The 12661-nt window shown below is 44.6% G+C and overlaps 1 protein-coding gene across 9 annotated transcripts in view; it reads left to right on the top strand.

Moving 5' to 3' along the window:
- Wdfy4 (WDFY family member 4) overlaps positions 1 to 12661 on the top strand; it is a 293488-nt gene that overhangs the window by 209985 nt on the left and 70842 nt on the right. For all 9 annotated transcript variants that reach the window (XM_074079382.1, XM_074079385.1, XM_074079383.1 and 6 more), the window contains 4 exons: positions 221 to 369; positions 6116 to 6236; positions 8082 to 8167; positions 10200 to 10262. In XM_074079382.1, the coding sequence (XP_073935483.1) occupies positions 221 to 369; positions 6116 to 6236; positions 8082 to 8167; positions 10200 to 10262 (419 nt within the window). The remainder of the gene's footprint in view (positions 1 to 220; positions 370 to 6115; positions 6237 to 8081; positions 8168 to 10199; positions 10263 to 12661) is intronic.

Here is a 12661-nt window from a genome sequence, read left to right on the forward strand (position 1 = left end):
GGTGATAGTGTCCTTGTGTAGTTTAAAACTGCACAGGGCTCTGCATGTAGAACAGCCATTCAGGCTATGAATAGTAGTACAGTCTATCATTCATATAAGGCACACCCCCCTTTCACCTCTGGGTTACCTCTGGGGAGCTGGTCACTGTCTTCTTGTTTCAGAAGAATCACGGGCATGTTTCACATGCTCACAGCCTGACTCTGACACTCTCTTCCTCCAGGTGACACAGAAGTTCCCCCTGGTGATTGTGCAGGGCCACCTGGTCTCTGAAGGAGTCTTGCTCTTTGGCCATCAGCACTTCTATATCTGCGAGAATTTCACTCTGTCTCCCACTGGCGATGTCTACTGCACCCGCCATTGCTTATCCAAGTGAGTTCCTCACTTTTTTCAGCTGATTCACCCCTGAACCTGACCTCCTTTTCACTTTCCCTTCCCTCCCCAGTTGGCTCTTACTGTGGGCTTAGGACCCAAAACCAAGCCATGAGTTAAAACAGAATCTGCAAGCATAAGCCATGGCCATGGTTTCCTAAGCTGTCTGGAATGCGTGACAACATAGCAGATCCTCATGTCCATCTTGGTATGGAATGTACTCCAGTACACAGGACTCTTGCCTCAGGTTATTCAGGTAATTTAATCCAGTGACATCCACTTACACAGTCCACAATTTGTTGGTTGCTCATTCTATGTGAGCCAACAGGTACTGTCCTTCATGCAGAGGCATGAGTACAATCGACAGTGTACACAGGTGCTTTGGGGGAGAGTTGGAGCATACTGTCATAAAGGAACAATGGGGCACATGGCAATCCACTCTTTGGAGAAACGACAGTGACCTAAGGAAGTGGCTAAAATCTGGGACTTCAAGGATGGGTAAGGTTTGTACAGAAACCTCCAGTCATTTGACACCATCTAATATCAGACATCCTTGGCAGGAAATTCTGAAATTCTTCTTTAGCAGAAAGTGTGTTTGGTCTATTTAGGTTCAACTAGCTCTTATTAGTCAATTCTCTTGTGTTCACAAAGTACAGCCATTCAAAATGGAATTGACCGTGTTTTCAGTTTTTCTAAAAGTCAAATTGTTGAGTTGTATTTTTCCACTTGATCTTTGCTTTTGAAGATGTTTGGATGAAGACTTCTTCATGCAGAGATGGCTGCCTTTTATGGTTACCTGTGATGACAAGGTAACTTCTCAGCCTGGTGACTTCAAACCTAGCTCACATCGGAATCACCCAGGGGGGTTGATTAGAACACAGACTTCTAGGCCCTGCTTCCTCTCTAGTTTCTAATCCAGTAGGTAGGACCTGAGGTTTTACCAAGTTCCTAGCTCAGAGAGATTCCACCATACTTTGAGAACCACTGTTTTAAGCTACTGACAGAGGAATCGAAGTCTTGACCTGCCAATGAGTAAGAATTTTAACTTCTGGTTGTTTTAGGATTTCCAGCCTGTGTCAGGAAGCAAGAGTTGAGGAGTGAGGGAGAGTGGATGTCAGCCCACCCTCTTTCCGTTTAGATTTAGACTTGCTTTATAATGCTTGGCATCTTTCTCTCTGCTAATTCCCATCTTTTATTCATACCAAATGCTCACTGATTGCTGCAAGTCTTCTGTGTTTTCCAAGGTAGGAGAGGCATAATTAATACTTGGCACACTCATCCCATCTTATTGTTCATGTTTTATTGATACTGATCGATACGGACAATGGGTTTGCAGACTTGCCTTTCTGAGGGCTGATGAAAGCTTTTTACTCTACCTATCTGCATGCCGTGCCCATGTGATGACATACTCCATTGCTTCACGCTTCACCCCAGTTTAGACTGAGCTAGTGTGAGTTAAGATCATATTGATTAGGTACATTGTGTTTATGAGGTGCATCTAATCATGATCAAATTGACTATCTCTGCACTTTTAATAGAAACCTAGTGGTCACATTGTGTATATTCACTTGATTTGCAATGACAAGAGAGACTTCTCTTGTCTGGAAATGTACTTTTCTAGATGCAAGGAGGAGTAGAGTGAGAACAAATTACTACCCTGGAGTAGTGCATTGGGGAATTGCACAGGTAATTTTAGTTACCATACCTCAAAGAAGCGTTTGTTAATCAGACAGCACTTTTCCTCCGGGGTCTTGTCTACTGCCTGAAGAAACTACTGGCACTCCTGGAGAGGCCATTCTCAGAGACAGGCTCGTAGATCATGTCAGATCAATGGGGATTAGATTTGATTTTGACCATGGAGACTAAGGAAGATACATAAATAAGCCTGTTAAAAATAAAGCTAATTCAACCCTGAAGTGCTTCTCTAAAAGACTGCCATCAAGTTGAGTACTGTTGAGCAGTAGACCTTGAAAGATGCTCTCTGATGCACCATAAAAATATCCCAAAGAAAGCTCAAGAACACTGCAAATTCTCCATCCATGATTGGACTTGTGTACTTGGGAACTTTCTGCAGAAACTAAGAACCTTCTGAGGAGGTTAATTTTTATTTATATTGCCTTCCTTTCTTAGCTGAAAATTGGGTGTTATATTATTTTTCTAGGGTTGTCAAAAACTTTAAAAAACCAGAAGTCTATTGTCTTTTAGGACTAGACCCTAGAAGTATGAAATCCAAGTATCAGCAGGACCATGCTGTCCTGACTGATGAGGAGTTAGGGGGATCCTTCTTTGCCTCTTGCAGCTTCTGGTGTCAGTGGACAGTCCTTGCATTCCTTGGCATAGCTGTATCATTCCAGTTACATGGCTGTCTTCTCCTTCATGTGTCTTCACATCATCTTCCTTCTGCGTCTATCTCTGCCCAAATTTCCCTTTTATTTATGAAGAACTGGTTTATTAGATTAGGGCTTACCCCCGTGAACTCATTTTGACTTAATGACTTCTGTAAATGTCCAATTTCTAAATAAAGTCACATTCTGATTTAAACATGTCTCTTAGGGTGGAAGGAGGACACAATTTTACTCAAAACAATGGTAGTCAAGATCACAATACATAGCATTTTATTGATTTGGTGAAAACCCAAATCATCCAGCTGGACCCTAGTGATGGCATATTAAAACAAGATGCTCCCCCCCATTGGTGAGCAGATTTAAGCCATCATTTCTGTGTTTAATTCAATTCTTCAAATATTTATTGCAAAACTATCTTGAGTTAGACACTACAGTAGACTCCACAGATACAAAGATATTAGATGTGGCTGGGTCCACTGAAGAGTTTATGATCTAGTGAACGTTTCCAAAGACAAATTTCAGGCATAATTCTGACAATAATTGAATTGAATAAATTTAAATGGAAGGAAAACCAAAGTGTAGTTTATTCTGAAATCTACTGCTGCTGACAAAGACCAGGTCAATCAATATTATGATTATCATTCAGCTGACTGTGATTTCCCTAGTAAGAATATTAAAGTTACACTGTGATCACCCAGGGCCATTTTCATGTCATGATTGCTGTCAGGCAGTAGCACTGTGAACAGCATTCAATTTGCCATGGCAACAGCTCTACCTAAACAAGAGCATAGATCTGCTTCCCCTTCCTACCCATTAACCTTGGATGCCTGAGCTCTGATTTATTCCATATAACATGCAGGATGTATTGTTGTTGAAGACACCCAGTCACAGTTGTGTGACTAATACTGCATAAGATAGACTTCAGTTTGGACTTCCACCAGTGCACTCAATAATATGTATAATTTAGGTTTTCTGAGGATTTGGGTCCACCTAAAGATTCATGTCTGTTTATTCAGTCCCTATAAGCAACAGAAAAATGACTCTTTCCTCCTAGAAGCCCATCACCATTTTCAGTGCATTCTTCCTCATACTGTGCGTGTTTCAGAGTCTTAGATTGCAGAATCCAGAAACACAGAATAAAGTAAAATGAGAGAGCTGATGGGAAGAGCTCCTAAAAACTCAGGGAACCTTTCTGCCTCAGGGAGAGAAGATATTATTGAAAAAGCTTTGGTTTTAGTAATAGTACCTGGGTTTGAATCCAGGGTCCATCTCTTAATCACCATGTGGCCTTGGAAAAGTCTTGGCTTTCTGGAATGCAGTTTCCTGATTTATAATATGGAAATAATAATAATTCATGCTCGCTAGATGTTCATTTTGAGGATCAAATTAAACAGTGGACAGGGAAGTGCTTGACGGTCGGGAACACAGCACTCACTGAGGAAACATGCACAGAACTCAAGAGAGATGAAGGGACAGAACACCTGCAGAGGAGAGAAGCTGACCAAGGTGCAGCTAAGGCCTGAAGGATATTTGCTGTGGTTCCCATAAACAGGAGCCTGTGGGAACACAGAGGATTTGCGGTTACTATTCCCACCAGCCCTTGACCTGAGATGCTGTTTGGCCTAAGTCAAGGGTAGGAAGTAGAATTAGCACCGTGGCCCACTAGGATTCAGAGAAGTTTAGGGGAAGCTCAGCTTAGACCAGGCAGAAGCATTAATAATGTACAAAAGGCCTTGGCCAGAAGCAGGTTTGAATTAAAGCATCCTGGCAGAAGAGACTAGAACCAAAGCCACATTTTATATTTGATCAATCCTGCGGAGACATGGCTCAGGGCAGAGGATGTAGGAGGGCAGGGCACAGGATGTAGGAGGGCTGTTCTGAGAGGCAGCAGGAGGGGCCACAGAGAGCCTGAGTTTGCACCTTTGAAGTCTAGCTGTACAGGAGCTGCACAAAGGACCCAGGCTTCCCCGCTGACCTTCAGTGACCGTCAACTTGGTACTTGGCATGCAAGTCCATTCTGGACCACCACCAGTTACTGACTGGAGAATTTCTGCAGCCTAAGACAGCCTGACCTCTATCTAGGCTCCAGAATGATAACATGGAGGCCTCATGGTTTCCACTGTGGGTCAGACAGAGGTTGCAACCCTGGGAGCTGGTCCTCTGGCATGAGGAAGAGATGAAAAGGTCTCCTCGCCTGTTCCCACCACCTTGGGTTGGCCAAGCAGAACCACTTTGGGCTGGGGTTCTTCAACTCTTTGACTCCCCGGGCCTATAATCAGCACACAGGCTTCTCAAGGGCTGACATGCTGGGCCCCTTTATTTCTCTATCATAAAAGGACATTTTGTCAGAATGTATATGGTTATATACACAATCTAAAATGTGTACATGGTCCACCTGTTCAGAAATGAAACTGTCCATAACTGAAATCAACTTTGTTTCTTCAGTCCCCATAGGTAGGGATGCTTTAAAACTTCACTGGTCTACTCACTGTGCCCAGTTACTTCAGTGTACAATGTTCTGTTCAGAAACAAATATTCAGAGAAATTCATGGTTCTCCCTTCCTCCTCCATCCTCTTCTTCTCAAGGAGGCAGGCTTCTGCCACCTTCCAGGAAAAGCTTCCTGAGGTCCCCATGTAACCATCCAAGTGGTCTCATCTTTAGACCACCTCCTACCTCCCTCAAGTAGCCCTCCCTGCTGCAGTGGTCAGGAGGTGAGGCTGGGTTCTCACTTGTGTCCCTACGCTGCCTCTTCCATAGGTTCCTGCCAGTCCTCCAGGCTTGCTGCTGAGTATGGAAAGCCTGGCTTTGGGGAACTTTAAGAATGTGCCTCCTATCCTTTCTCTGACCCAAGCCTTGAGCTTGCAAATCAAATTAGTGCTGGCTTCCAGTCAGTTGTTTTTGCTGTGTGATTAAGCAATGTCTTCAGAGCTCAATGGACCTCTCCTTCCTAGGCTGGATTTACCCTGAAACTCAAGGCAGTCCATCTAAAGAGCTCTCGGTGCTTCTGGGGCTAGAAGCTGGGGGAGGTGGGCCCAGAGGACTGGAGGACCACGTCGTTTTGCACCTTCTCATGGAACCCTGCACCCAGGGAGCCTTTTCATAGCCCCATCTTGATCTTGTCCCTCACCTGTTGAGCTGCCACCCTGCCCTGCTCCTCCAGGGCATGGCAGCTACATGTGTTAGAGATCCCAGTTCCAGAGAGGACATGAACCAGCACTCAGAAAGGGCTTGCCAAGTTGATGGGGGCTGGCACACCGGGTGGCATGGCCACAGCCTCCTTCAGTGTGTCCCTAGAAATTTGGGTGGGGCCAGGAGAAGGCAGGATATGGGAGAAGCCTATCCAAGGCCCTTTCCCCTGAATGTCCCAAAGTGTGTATTGCATGTCTAATTTCCTCTCCAGCATCAGCGATCCCTTCATTTTCAACATGTGCAGCAAAGACAGGTCCTCCGACCATTACTCCTGCCAGCGCCATGGCTACAGGGATCTCAAGGAGCTCCGGCAGGCCCGCTTCCTCCTGCAGGTATGCCTAGAGGGGACAGATGGGAGGGCCATCTCATCATTGGGACAGGTGATTCAGGCACCGTTGAGGACAACCTCTTGGTACCTCTGTGCAGCCCAGGGCCCTTAGAGAAACCCCTTAGGAGAGAGGGGGTATGCTGGTCCCCAGCAGGCTTGGAGTTCTGGCTTCCACTACACTCTCTCCATTCGCTCACTCACTATGTCATTTAGGATCCATCCTGTTTTTCCCCTCAACATACTCCAGAGCTGCTTGGAGATTTAGGAATTCAGGGTATTACTACAGAGCTGATGACTCAGAGTCCAGTGCTGCCTGCCCTGCTCTGAAGGGTCTGGGATGGTTCCCAAGGCCAGTAAGAGGACAGTATTTGTCCCTGACACACTTTTCATTTGTGAACTTTGAACTACAATGTGAGCTTCCTTGTGGAGTCTCATTATTATACTATGAAACTGAAGCTCAGGAGATGAATGCTAGAAAGCTTTCCTGCTTGTTTAGACCGGCCTCTGATGAGTCCTCTTTCTCCCTCACTGCTGCTTTTGCCTGCAAAGCAGTTGGCTCTTATTTACCTGATTTTCCTGAGTTTGCTTGTGAGTTAGGAGGTGGCACATGGAAGAGACAGCTCCCGCTAGACACGCCCTGGGTAGGGCAGCCGAAGCTGGGCTTCACCCTGACTGTGGCTCACTTGGGAACCTCTCTGGACTTCCTCACCCTCCAGGGCACGGGAGGTCACATCTTGTCTTATCTACTATTATACATATAACACTGAGCACATTTGGGGGCATAAGGTAGGTACTCAAATTTGTATTTTATGATTCGACATCTGCCTTAAACAGGTTATTGGTAGTAGCAAATAGGTTCAGTGAGTTTCTTTTTCCCCAGTAAACAGTGATTGTTTCCATATGGTTGGTTCCCCTGATGGTGGAGGAAAACAGAAGTGGGTGGCATGTGAGCACTGCCAAGTGGGACAGAGGTGGCTGAGGAGGGAGTTTTGAGATCCAGGCCACCAGTTGTCCATCCTAGGTCTCCCAGGGGAAAATCAGATCCTGGCACTCACCGTAGCTGGTGTAAACGGTTGCCTCCATGAATTCCACTTTACTTTGCTTTTTATGTTACTTACATTTCTCTTTGTACAAAAAACTACCCGCAGCTCTTACATGCACTGGCAGAGGAGAGGGATTTTGCAGTACCATTGTAAATACCTCCTCTCTGCTCAGGCACCTTGATGTCTGGACTTGGAGAACTCACTTCCAGCAGGTGGACATGGGACATGACTGTGAGGGGATGCAGGATCCAACCTCTGAAGTTGGCCCTTTTCCTCCTCAATCCCTGCGGGTCCAGGCCTCACTCCCCGCTGGTCCTCCCTCCAGCCCTGGGAATTCTGTCGCCCTGACTCCAACTTATCCTTGAGGTGTATCCACAGTGGATTCACTGTATTCCTTATTCCAAGTCTGTTACTTTTATATCTTGGAATAGAAGGGAGGAAGAGAGTGAAGGAGGAGGAAAAGAAAAGTATATCAATTTTATTTTGGCATTAACAACATCCCCTTAATAACAGCACTGTTGTGTCAGTGTGGCGTGTCTGGATGGCTCGGCAGGTGAACTGGTCAAAGCACCTTTTGCCCTTTGTGTCTGTAGAGAAACATGCAGTGGTGCTCAGGTTGAGAGGCACCCTCCACTCTGCTACTTTCTGGTGTTTCTGGTGAGATGGATGGTGACCCCATCCATCTGCAGATCCCCCTCTCATCCGTCACCAAGAGATCCACATGACCCATAGCCAGAAGTGGGTTCCCCAGTGGTGTCACTATTCCAGGAAACATCAGAAGCAGTAAGAGAGATTTCTCTTTTTAGGACATTGCCCTGGAGATCTTTTTCCAAAATGGATATTCCAAGCTCCTTGTCTTCTACAACAGTGACCGGAGTAAAGCCTTCAAAAGGTAATGGATTGAAAATCCTCCTTCTAATGAAATTGATCCTGAGCCTAGAGCAGGGGAACAGAGATTGCTCAGCAATGTTCTCAGGAAAAGTGTTCCCAAGTGATATCAAATAGGATTTAGGTTAGATACCAGAAAGAACATCCTGACCCACAATACTGTTGAATCCTGGAAAAAAATTACAGATAAAAGATAGAGGAGGTCCTTCCCTACATTCTGGGAAGCAAGCTCTAATTTCATGGGGGAAAGCAGTTTCAGACAGTAGTGACTGAAGGGAGAAAAAAGTCATACAGATACAATCTGTTTAGAAAGTGGCTGGGTGGGTGCCAGTGGCTACTTGGGAGGCTAAGATTGGGAGGATTGTGGTTCAAGGCCAGCCTGGACAAGTATTCACAAGACTCCATCTCCAAAACCACCAGAGCAAAAATAGACTGCAATTGTGGCTGAAACATCAAGACCTGAGTTCAAACCCCAATTCCAAAACCAGGCTGTTTAACTGGTGTTCCAGAATGTTCTGGCTGTATTTTCTAACTTTCCAAGTAATTTGTTTTACTTTAATCTTTCTTTTTCATCCCAATTACAATTTTAGTGGCTCCAATTTCCATTTTCACTGAGAAGAATTCCAAACAACCGATTTCTCATTTGTGCATTGTACATCTTTTTCTAAAAGTGAGAAGCCTGCTGTTTTAGTTCAGCTCTTTCTCCAGCTAGATGAATCAATCTAAGAACTGTAAGCCAGTATCTAAATTCTTAACATTCAAAGCCATTTATTTTTATTGTTATTAAAGTTATAGACAAATAGATTTGTAGAGTGTCTCAGCAGGGCAGAGGGGACAGGAGGACTGGGTCACATGTAGAAGGTGGAGAGGTAGGAGGGTGTTTATGCTGCACTCCCTGTTGGACTGGAAGTTTGAAGGTGAAATCATCGTGGCCTGGGAGCCTCCTTTGTGCTCAGAGGTTCATCTTTGCATTTTTGGTGGGCCTGGCCACCAGGGTCAACTGTTGCCTCCAGAGGATAGAGCCAGAGTAAGAAAAACAATACCTGCAGAGGGGCTGATGGTACCAGCTCTGGGCATGCCCACTCTGACTAAGGTGAAGCTTCTGATGCATTTCCTCTGAGGGCTGTTGTTAGATTGCCTCCTAAAAGTGTCGTGCAGGTCCATGTTAGACCAAACTGAATAAGGAGACACATAGTAATAAACTTGATTTGTTTTCCCCTAAGGTTTCTGGTTATAAAACAAAGTTTTTTGCAGTGAATCTAGTCTTCTATCTTCATAGTATGTTGGTCAGCTTTGTGTCCTTACAATAAAATACTTGGGATAATCAACTTATAAAAAGAAAACCTTTATTTGGGCTCATGATTTTGGAGGTCCCAGCTCACCATCAGTTGATCTTGTTGCTTTGGGCCTATGGCAAGGCAGTTACTTCATGGCATCAATGTGCGGGAAAACTGTTCACCACATGGTGGGGAAACAAAAGAGAAGAGGGAGTGAAGGTCCTACAAGTCCCTTTAAGGACATAGTCCAAATGACCTAAAGACCTCCTATTAGGCCCCATCTCTCAAAGATTTCATTACCACCCCAGGACCATGTTTTTAACACGTGGGCCTTTGGGGACAATTAAGATCCAAACAATAGCATGTAGGTCATGCAGTGAATGTAGCCTAATACAAACTCTCTAACCAATGTGACTCTGCTCAGGGGCCTTAAATTAAGATGTCATTTATCCCCATAGTGACAGTAGAATGTACAGCAGTAGTTGTCAAAATTGGCCACAGAAACATCAAGTGCCTGGCCCAGAGGCATCTCAAACATATTCTTTTATTCACTATTGCTTTATTCTCTTTGTTATTGTTGAAGCTAGAATGTGAGATGCTAGAAGATGCTGAGAGGTGCCTCATAGACACCCTGTGCCTGGTACTCACCTCTTCAGAACAGAATGAGGCATGGGGAATAGAGGAACAAGAATGGGATCTCTACTGGTCATGGGAGGGACTTGACTCTGCTGACAAAATTATTCCTTTCTTCTTGTTTAGCTTCTGCTCATTCCAACCCAGCTTGAAGGGGAAAGGTGTCTCAGAGGACCCCCTCAATCTAAGGTAACATCAGGGCTAGCAGGCTGTCTGGGTCTGGTGCTGGCCTTGCTTCAATTGTATCGTTTGCCTGGTCTTACTCTACAGTCATGTAAAGACCATGTCCATCTGTGTTTCCCCATTATTTTGCTCTCTCCTATCTCCACACATCCTTCATCCTATTCCTCAAATCCCTTCTTCCAATTCAACCTCTATGAGCAGACTTGGAAGTACCACATGCCCTTTTCAATCCCAAATGACAGCAAGTGACTCCTTACTTGTGCTGTGTGGGCAGGTTGCCCATAGAAGTATTCACCCTGGCACAGCCTAGAGGCAGTCAAAAAGAAGATACACTAAAAATACTTACAGTATTATCTCCACACTTTGTGTATAATGTGTATATGAACTTGGCAAGTCAATGGGAGTCATTGATGACCAATAGACAAACTGAATTTCTTGGTTAGGCTTGGGTCCTGTCCCCTATGTATGTGCAAATATCCCCCAATCTAAAACTGCCTGAAATCCAAATCAATGCTCCAAGCATTTTGGTAAGGGGGATACTCACCAGAAACATGGTGTGTGGGAATCAGATGGTGACTTACAAATTAATGCTATCAGGCTTCTTCCTAAGGAAAGACATGTGTACTCCCTCTAGCCAGGTCTACTTTATAGGCACCCAGTTCTCTGGAAGGCCAATCGAGGACACATAGATGCTTTTATTTCAGTTAGGAATGAAAATAAGAAACAAGTACTTACTGGTTTTCTCCAGGAGTGTGGAGGTGGGAGTGCAGAGTGGTGCCTCAGGAGTGATACTTAGAATTTTTTATGGTGAGTATGGAATAGGTCCTATCAATTAACTTAAAATTATTTGCTGATAGCTTGTGATGTATGATATCCAGTGTTTAACAAAGCAACAAGCAAAATAGACAAAAAAGAACTCTGTCATAATTGAGCTTATATTCTCATGAGGAAGATAGATACAAATCAATTTACATGTGCAAACTATAAAGTATGTTATATCCTAAGTGTAAGAAACAAAGAAGAAGACAGAGGTGGACATTGAAATCTTAGACAAGATGAGGAAAGCCCTTATTAAGAAAACTGTTCTTGAATTAAGACTTGAACAAAAAGGGAAACAGTTATGCAGGTTACCAGGAAAGAGCATTCAGGCAGAGGGAAGAACAAGGGCAACCCCCTGAAGGGGAGCTTGGCTGTCTTGGGTGAGGCTGGAGCAGTTGGAGTGCAGGAATTAGTGTGAATAGATGGGAGAAGGGTTTGGGTGATTTTGTGCAATCCTTGGGGGCTCATGGTAATGGTTTTGGCTTTTGCTCTGAATTAATGGAGGCATTGGAGGGTTTTGAGCAGAGGAATGATACGACCTGACATATTTGAAAAGAACCAGCTTGGCTGCTGTGCCAAGAATAAACCATAATAGGTCAAGGGCAAAAGTGGAGACTGGTAGACCGCCATTACAGTAACTCAGGTGAGAGACAGTGGTGACTGACCAGGGGCATAGCAGGGAAGAGTTGTGAATGGTCAGTTATGAGCACATTTTGAAGGTATATCTGACAGAATTTGATGACAAGTCAAGGTGAGGTATGTGTATGTTGTGTGTTGAGAAAGAGGACTTAAGGATAAGACCAAGGATTTAGACTTGAGAAGTTGGAAAAATGAAATGGGGACAAGCAGAAAAAACTGTATTGGATACCAGGAGCTCGGTTTTGGTCATGTGAATTTTGAGACTCCTAGCACACATCCAGGAGTGGAGGCATATGTAGGCCATTGCATATATGAATGTGGACTTCAAAGGAGAGGTCCAAGTAAGACATAGATATAGAATAGTGTTAAAAGCCATGGGAGTGAACGAGATCACCAAGAAAATGTGTTGCACGTGGAAAAGAGGCTGAGGACTGGGCCCTGGGCACACCAGCCTGTAAAGGGGAAACATATGGGGATGAGAAGGAGTAGTCAGAAGCCAGCCAAGTCTGCAGGTGTGGCAGATGTCAGGAAGCTTCCAGGCAGGAGTGGCCAAATGTTCTTGATAGACCAAGTAGTATAAGAACTGAGAAATGACTGTTCAACTTGGAAACACAGGGACATTGGTGACTTTCAATGACCAATTACAGTGACTGCCAGCAAGGCTCCCTGTTGTGCTAGACATTAGCCCTTTCATTGCTAGAGTTTGAGGAAGTCCAGGAAATGCCAAGGGTGTGGTGCAGAGGCCTGGGCAGTCATGGATCACTGACTGGGGAGAATATTTACTAACTGATGGACACAGTTCATCAGTTGAGCAAGGCTACAGCCCAACATGTGCACATTAGCTGATGTCACACCTGGTGATCTTGTAGCATTTTCACATAAACCTATGTGCACAGTTGGAGTTCTCAGTGCTGTTTCAATGTAAGTGGAAGCCAGCCATTGTAAAC

Source organism: Castor canadensis, chromosome 7, assembly GCF_047511655.1.
Source record: "Castor canadensis chromosome 7, mCasCan1.hap1v2, whole genome shotgun sequence".
Taxonomy (NCBI): Eukaryota; Metazoa; Chordata; class Mammalia; order Rodentia; family Castoridae; genus Castor; species Castor canadensis.